The 8,823-nt window shown below is 40.5% G+C and overlaps 1 protein-coding gene across 1 annotated transcript; it reads left to right on the top strand.

Moving 5' to 3' along the window:
- Nucleotides 1–359: 359 nt before the first annotated feature.
- LOC113029620 (zinc finger protein 626-like) lies at nt 360–3,114 on the top strand. Its single transcript, XM_026180593.1, has 3 exons — nt 360–420; nt 684–813; nt 2,247–3,114. The coding sequence occupies exons 1-3, from the start codon at nt 383–385 to the stop codon at nt 2,664–2,666; spliced, it is 588 nt and encodes a 195-aa protein (XP_026036378.1). The 5' UTR covers nt 360–382; the 3' UTR covers nt 2,667–3,114.
- The last annotated feature ends 5,709 nt before the right edge of the window (nt 3,115–8,823 follow it).

Here is an 8,823-nt window from a genome sequence, read left to right as displayed (position 1 = left end):
AAAAATGCATCCTACAAGGTGTTTGGTGACTGCCATGCTCCAATCTCATGTTTAAAACTAGTATTAATGGACGAAGTTTAAAGTTTATGTTTGACTGGATTTCACTCAATGTTTGTATCTCTGTCACTGCAGGACCAACATGGAGCGAGAAGTCAGCGATCTCAGGAGACCAACACACCTCACAGAAGAAAGGGAGAGAAAACATACAGCTGTGATGAGTGTGGGATGACTTTTACTCGGAAGTATTTTCTAGAAAGACATGAAGTCATCCACACGGGAGAGAGACCGTTCAGATGTGACTTGTGTGGGAATTCTTTTACCCAGCCTGGAAACTTAAAAGCACACCAGGTCATTCACAGTGGAGTTAAAGCGTACAGCTGTGATGAATGTGGAAAGGGTTTCACCAGGAAAGAAGGCTTGGTAAGGCATAAGCTCATCCACAGAGGAGTTAAACCTTACAGCTGTGATCAGTGTAGCAGAGCTTTTACTCAAAGTAGTAGCTTAAGGAAACATCAGGTTTCCCACTCTGGTATTAAGGCTTACAGCTGTGACATCTGTGAAAAAACTTTCAGCCACATAGAAAATCGAAATAAACACCAGCGTATTCACACCGGACAGGATGTTTATTGCTGTGAACAGTGTGGCAAACTGTTTGTAAGATACAAACAATTACAAATCCACAGGTTTACCCACACCGAGGAGAGACCTTATAAATGTGACCTGTGTGAAAAGACTTTTAAAGCACAGAGTTCTGTAAAAGTCCACCAACAGATTCACACCAGACAGAAACTCTACAAGTGCAGTTACTGTGAGGTATGTATTATAATGTTTTTCTTGTAATTTTAGCCTTTTTGGATCAACACTCCTCATGAAAGTGCATGTGAGCAATTAGTTCAATTTCAGTTATGACTTTTAACTTGAGTTTGTTATACTTTTGTAATGCCAAAGTTTATACTACACTGCAGAAGTCTCATGTCTCCCCTTAATTTCTTTATAGTTTGCTTCAAAGAAAACTTTCTTGTAGGTTGTTTTGTTTTGGGGTTTTTTTGTCTCGAGCAATAGCTCGCCAGCTTTCCGAAGGTCTGTAGTTTTCCTTTGGACACTGGCTGCTTTTACACTCTGTTTCAGTCTGGTCACTGTACCCTGACCATTTTTACTGGATTTATTTTATTATTATCATCATTATCATTTTATTATTACGATTTAAGCTACATTACACTGACCTCCAGATTACTGAATCATCAGAAAGGCACCTAACTCACCAGTGTCGTCTAGACATAACAGGCGTCTTGGCAAAGAACCACATTTACATTCTGTCTTCATACATTTTGTTACTACCAGCCTTAAACAAGTCTTTATTATTATTTATTTAGTTGTATCTGTGAAACATACCAACAACATCACAGCATATCTCTGTGTTTTATATTTGAGCTGTGTTTATCTTAGAAAATAATCTCTTCTTCCTCTCATGTCCTCTTTCTTACATTGTTCTCCATGTCACAGTAAAATGACCCCACAAAATAATTTTTCTTTGGTTACTGTAAATGTTACCTTTGAAATTATCTGCCATTTTTTTAAAGGACCCACTGTCTTTTAAAAACTCATCCAGGTTATTCTTACGCCACTCAGTGAAGTGGCACAAATGCAGTTTCACATCAGAACCATGCACACAGATCATGTGATGTCTTGGCTGTCTGTGTGACATCATCTAAAAAACAGTAAACAGCTCATAAAAACTGAAGTCAAATGATAGTGTTTTGCATTCAACTACCAATCATATTTAATTAACTGAACATATTTTAACTCCTGATGAGGACCTCTATAAAAGCAGAGTTTCACAGTTTGCTGATCTGGAGCATTCAGGTGTGTGTTCTGATTTTAGAGAAAGAACTGTTGCCAGTAAGGTCAGACTGTGCAACGTGCTGAGAAACCGCATGTGGGATTAAAACAGATTTGGTTTCATGTGATTATCTTCTATTATTAAAACTTAAAAAAGGGATTAAATAAAAAAAAATAGACTCACCCCATGCACTTTCAGGGATTGTTTGAGGGTACAGTTTTGCATGACTTCATTTTTTTTAAAGTAAAGGTATAAAAGGTATCTGGTACTTTGATGGGTTAACTTTTTTCAGATATAATAAAATGTAATTTGATGTTGGCAGAGATGCTCTTTATTTCAAGCCTGGTTCAGGATTAAAATGTTGAAGGAATTCCCTGACTTACGCTGTCTTTGTGTCTTTGTTTAGAAGCAGAGCAGCACAGATGGATCCAGTTCTCAACCCTGTCATCACTGTAGTGGTGGGAAACCGTTTCGTTGTGACCTGTGTGGAAAAACTTTCAACTGGCAAACAAACCTAATGATGCACCATCGGCGACATACTGGACACAAATTGCATTATTGCGAAGAATGCGGGAAAGGCTTCCCCACACCAGATAAACTAAAACGTCATGAACTCATCCACAGTGGGGTTAAAGAGCACCTCTGTGACCAGTGTGGGTCATCCTTCACCACTGCAGATCAGCTTAAAGTGCATAAACGTGTCCACACAGGAGAGAAACCATACAAGTGCCGACACTGTAACAAAAGGTTTTCCCGGTCAGATAAACGTAACCGTCATGAACGTACGCACGCCAACAAGAACTGCAGCAGGAATCCCAGTTTGTAGTCCAAATGTAGTCCACTCTGGAAATAAACTGTTGCACCAAAAAGTTGATTCTGTTCATCTAGACGCAGCGTTTTCAGTAGGAGGCGTGTTTTATCACTCATCCGTCATGTCCTCTTCAGTCTAGGATGGCTGCAGGTTTCCCAAGCCTTAAAAAGGCAGTTGTGTAATGACTCTAATTGGCACCAGGACCTGACAGTAAGCTGTGGAAACAGTTTCATGATCATTAATATGCAAATTGTTATGACAGTTGTTCAGTCTGTAGCAGCTGACTGGTGAACTGGCATTTATTTGCATCATAGCTGGAGTGGTTAGCTGGTTCCAGTTTGACTTGGGGACCACAACTTTGGCCTTAAACATAAACTTTGAATAAGGAGAGCTTCCTGTATTTTAGTGTATTTAGCACTCTTAGCTAATTATAGGCCAATCTCCAACCTTCCTTTCATATCAAAAATCCTTGAAAGAGTAGTTGTCAAACAGCTAACAGATCATCTGCAGAGGTTTATTTGAAGAGTTTCAGTCAGGTTTCAGAGCTCATCACAGCACAGAAACAGCTTTAGTGAAGGTTACAAATGATCTTCTTATGGCCTCTGACAGTGGACTCATCTCTGTGCTTGTCCTGCTAGACCTCAGTGCAGCGTTCGATACTGTCGACCATAATATCCTATTAGAGCGATTAGAACATGCTGTAGGTATTATAGGTACATAGCATACATTTACACTGCTATGCAGATGACACCCAGCTCTATCTGTCCATGAAGCCAGATAACACACACCAATTAGTTAAACTGCAGGAATGTCCTAAAGACATAAAGACCTGGATGGCCGCTAACTTTCTGCTTCCTAATTCAGATCAAACTGAGGTTATTGTACTCGGCCCTGAAAAGCTTAGAAATATGGTATCTAACCAGATTCTTACTCTGGATGGCATTACCTTGGCCTCCAGTAACGCTGTGAGGAACCTTGGAGTCATTTTTGACCAGGACATGTCCTTCAACGCACATATTAAACAAATATGTAAGACTGCGTTCTTCCATTTGTGCAATATCTCTAAAGTTAGAAATATCCTGTTTCAGAGTGACACTGAAAAACTAGTTCATGCATTTATTACTTCCAGACTGGACGACTGTAATTCATTATTATCAGGATGTCCAAAAAACTCCCTGAAAAGCCTTCAGCTAATCCAAAATGCTGCAGCAAGAGTCCTGACAGGGACTAGAAAGAGAGAGCAGATTTCTTCTGTATTGTCTTCCCTTCATTGGCTTCCTGTTAAATCCAGAATTCAAAATCCTGCTCCTCACATACAAGGTCTTAAATAATCAGGCCCCATCTTATCTTAATGACCTTGTAGTACCATATCACCCTATTAGAGCACTTCGCTCTCGCTCTGCAGGCCTACTTGTTGTTCCTAGAGTATTTAAAAGTAGAATGGGAGGCAGAGCCTTCAGTTTTCAGGCCCCTCTTCTGTGGAACCAGCTTCCAGTTTGGATTCAGGAGACAGACACTATCTCTACTTTCAAGATTAGGCTTCAAACTTTCCTTTTTGCTAAAGCATATAGTTAGGGCTGGACCAGGTGACCCTGAATCCTCCCTTAATTATGCTGCAATAGACGTAGGCTGCCGGGGATTCCCATGATTAGGGATGGGTATCGTTTAGGTTTTATCCGATACCGGTGCCAAATTGGTACTTTTGAAACGGTGCCGGTGCTCAAACCGGTGCTTAAAGAATGGAGAACACAAAATTGGTCCAAAAACCTCTCATGTTCAGCTGTTTTTTGTAAAAATATAACAATGTTAGCCTTTTCTGCAGCTATGGGGCATATATGGTATCACTCTTGGCTGGAAGCAGTGCTTAAACAACGGAAAAAACACAAACTTTATCCAAAAACCTCTCATGTTTAACTGTTTTCCACTTTTTCTTTGGTCATTTTAGCCTTTTTAGCCAGGGTGAAGGGAGTATCTGCCATCAAACAAGAAGACAGCCGCATGTAGCTATGATGATGTTTGCTAGTTCACCTTACATGCATTAATGTAATAACGCGGTTAGCCTACTCAACGTAAATTAGCTACTCACGCAGAGAAGAACGGCTGCTGCCACCATCATCCGTCATCATTTCTGCTACACTGGCAGGGCTAGGGGCCAGGACTCTCCTCTTCGTGTTTTTGGGGGATGTTGCATAACAGGCAACCCACCCGCAGTAGATGTGCTCGGTATGAGGTCTCGCAGCAAGCTATCAAATACGGCGCATTTCTGGGCTTTTAAAAAAAACGCTATGCGTCGCCAGGTGTTTCATCGGATTTGAGGTGTTACCTCCTTTGACAGTATCACAGTATCAGCTTAAAGCACTTGTTGCTGCTGAGTTTGCATATTTTGCTGTGAAGTACAGCCAGACTTTTGACCGCTTCGCCTTGGACATTTTTAATCTGTAGCTCTGCTCTAACAGAACGTACGTACCTGGCCCCGCCTATAATCCTCGGAAACGTAAAATGATTGGCTAGAATCTAAAGTGTATCACAGCTCAGGAAAAAAAAAGCACCGAAATGTGCACTGCTTTTCGGTCTGGTTACTACCGTTTATGTCAGAACCGGTGCCATCATGGCACCAGACACCGGTACCCATCCCTACCCATGATGCATTGAGTTTTTCCTTTCCAGTCACCTTTCTCACTCACTATGTATTAATAGACCTCTCTGCATTGAATCATATCTGTTATTAATCTCTGTCTCTCTTCCACAGCATGTCTTTATCCTGTCTTCCTTCTCTCACCCCAACCGGTTGCAGCAGATGGCCCCGCCCCTCCCTGAGCCTGGTTCTGCCGGAGGTTTCTTCCTGTTAAAAGGGAGTTTTTCCTTCCCACTGTCGCCAAAGTGCTTGCTCATAGGGGGTCATATGATTGTTGGGTTTTCTCTGTATCTATTATTGTGCGATCTACTGTACTATATAAAGCACCTTGAGGCGGCTTTTGTTGTGATTTGGCGCTATATAAATAAAATTGAATTGAATTGAACTTAATTAAGCAGTGTCTGTGGGATGGGAAAAGGGCAAGAATCAAGCTAAGTAAATTATATGCTTAAATTATATGAGAGAAGGGAGAAGGGTGGTTTAAGTTTACCCGATCCAAGATTATATTCAGTCTCATTCGAGATGGCAAAATTGGTTATTTACTGGGGAATAAATCAAGCTGGACAGGAATGGCTAAGTATAGAGTCTGAGATTTATACTCCTTTTGATCCAAAAGGTATGTTGTCTCAAAGCTGCACTTCACTGAACCCAATTTTGTTTCATTCTAGCCAGGTTTGGCTCAATATACATAGAATTCTTAAAATATCACCTCATGTGCAGTTTTACTCATCTCTTTAGAACAATCCAGCTATTCATATAGGAAAAAAACGTGTTTTGGAAATTGTGGCAGTCTCATGGCATAATTGTTATTAGCGACTTATCTAAAGATGGAAAATTTATGTCCTATAGAGACCTTGTTCAAACATACAAATTGGAAGGGAAGGAAAATTTCTGGAGATATTTGCAAATTAGACATTGTGTGACATCGAAGTTCAGAAGGGGACATGAAAATCTTGTTCTAAATTTTATAAATATGCCTCAGGAGCACCACACAGCAACGTGTTTTCATAGGCTGGTAAACGATAATAGAAGTGGGGAATGTTCGAACATTAAAACTTTGTGGCAGAAAGATTTAAATGCACCAATTCCAAACGAAAAATGGATGGGCATTTTGGCGGGAAATAGGCTTTATGTTAAGGAGGCGACGAGCAAATGCATACATTATTAAATTCTGCATAGATATTATCATACTCCAACAAGATTACATCGTATGAAGCTTATGCCTGACTATCTCTGTTGGAAATGTACAATTGAGGCGGGGACTTTCCTACATTGTTTTTGGGAATGTTCCTTTATAGCTCCTTTTTGGAAGGAAGTCATCACACTCTTAGAAGGTTGTTCAGGATCAGAAGTGCCCTTGACTCCTGAATTGTGCTTGTTAGGAGACCGTTCTCATATTCCAAGAACTCTCAATAATATTTTTACGGTTGTTATGGTTGGACTGGTAACTGCATCGAGGATTATCCTTAGGCACTGGAAGACTGCAGTATGTCCTGAACTGAGACTGCTTCCTATGAGTCCATGCTGAATAAACTTAAAAATGACACAGAAGTCAAAGATGAACATTGGGACTACTTTTGGAGCTATTTGAAGCAAACAGGATTTTGACCGTATTATTGTAATTTGAAGGACTATTAACTGTGACCACCGGTCCAAATGTTACCTAACAGTCAATTTTATTTGCCCATTTCTGTGTTTCTTCTCTTGGAACCCATTGTTAGTTACTCTTTTCTTTCTTTTAGACTTGTAAGGGCAGAGGTGTACAACAGCAGTTTTCTTGTGGGTGTTTTTTTCTGTTTTTTGGGGGGGTTTTCCCCCTCTTATACAGGTTTAAGTATATGTTGCAAAATCAATAAAAAACTTAAATGCCAAAAGAGTGAAGTGAGAAATGGAAACATGTTTACAGTCAAAGTGACTGTTTTCAGTGGCACTGATGGAGGTTTATCAGACGGGGACACCTGGCTGTTCTCCACTCACACAGCATTCCTGCAGCTTATTAGAAGCTCTGACATTAAATTTGACAAATAAATAAATAAGCATTAAAAAGATGAATTTTCATTCAAAAAAACAAAGAATGTCTGTGTTAATGTTTTAAATGACCACAAGGGTGTACAACATAGCCAAACTTTCCCATCCCACTCAGCAATATCTGCCGTTTGATTATCGGTGCTTAATAAAGTCAACCACTGAGCACGCTCAAAGAAAGGTGAGGCATCTCACTCTTCTTTTGCACAAACAGGTGAGGACTGTTGACTTGACTCAGACATGTGATCAGAGGAATGGTTATAAAAAGAGACTATAAAAAGAGAGGAAGAGATCCTACTTCATTTTATAATGTAATTGTTGAAAACGTGTCACCAGGAAATTTCCCACAGTAGTCAAATATCCAGCCAAGAGTTAGTGATGGCTACCAAAAACATCTGGTCGAAGTGCAACTTGCTAACAGACATTAAATCAAATACTAGATATATGTGTATATCTGAGGCCATACGCATACTTTTGAATCTGTGTCAACTAGAGGAAATACAAAATACATGGATTCTTGTTTGTTCATTAAAGATATCTGCTGTACAGTCCATTCTACAAAAAGAACAGTTAAAGAAGTCAGAGCCCAAAACTACCATGAAACTCGTGCTCATGATGAGTGGATGTGAACTTCTGATCACAACTGTGAATTCAGAATCGGCTTTTCACATGAACAACCAGAGTGCTCATTAGGAGTATATTTTCGTGTTGTCTGGCTGCTCAATATGATGAAGGAAACTGGCTGCAGCTGTTTAAGCAGAGACAGATGTGGAGCGGTGTTATATAAAGTTTGCCTTTGTTCTCCTCACGTGAAACCCACATGCCTGTAAACAGCATCTCAAACTGACTGTATTGTTGATTCAAGGATACAATAAACTCACATTACAAAACATTTATAGATTCATTTGTTCATCCACAGCAGCTGGAAGCTTATTGTAACCCTGATAAAGACTTTTCTGCTCCAACTTCTCCCAGCATGCTGAGCTAATGGTTAGTTGGTGTTTTTCTCCAAACACTCTCTCACTCTTCTCTCAACGTGTTCACAATAAACTGTGAACAGACACCGAGGAGAGCAGCAGAAGACCTCATTCAGGAGCTAAACTCAACATGAACTGAACTCACAGTAAAGTTAGCTCGGTGCTTACCTTTAGATGAGCCCACAAACCGAGAGAAACTCCGCGATGAAGCTGCAACTCTTTCCAAACACAGGAAACAGATCAGGGAGCAGAGACCCACGTGGTTCACGCTGATCTCAGCTACGATCCAGGAGACAAGGGTGGGCAGATCGATGCAGATATCGATCAGGACGTTGGTAGTGGTTTATGATCGATACTTTAGTTTGTTTCTCTCCTCTAAGTTCACTACTTTAATCCCGTTTCATGAAAAAGCAGCTCTTTCCGCGCGACCGGGGGGAGGGTCTGGTTGCACCCGCTGGGGAGCGCCATATTGGGATCTCCGCAGTAACCGGACACACGTGACCTCCAAAGTCGGCAGAAATATGTTCTTTTTTTA

The sequence above is a fragment of the Astatotilapia calliptera genome, chromosome 9, assembly GCF_900246225.1.
Source record: "Astatotilapia calliptera chromosome 9, fAstCal1.2, whole genome shotgun sequence".
NCBI lineage: Eukaryota > Metazoa > Chordata > Actinopteri > Cichliformes > Cichlidae > Astatotilapia > Astatotilapia calliptera.
Note: the sequence above shows the minus strand (reverse complement) of the source record. Positions and strands in the feature narration are given on the sequence as shown.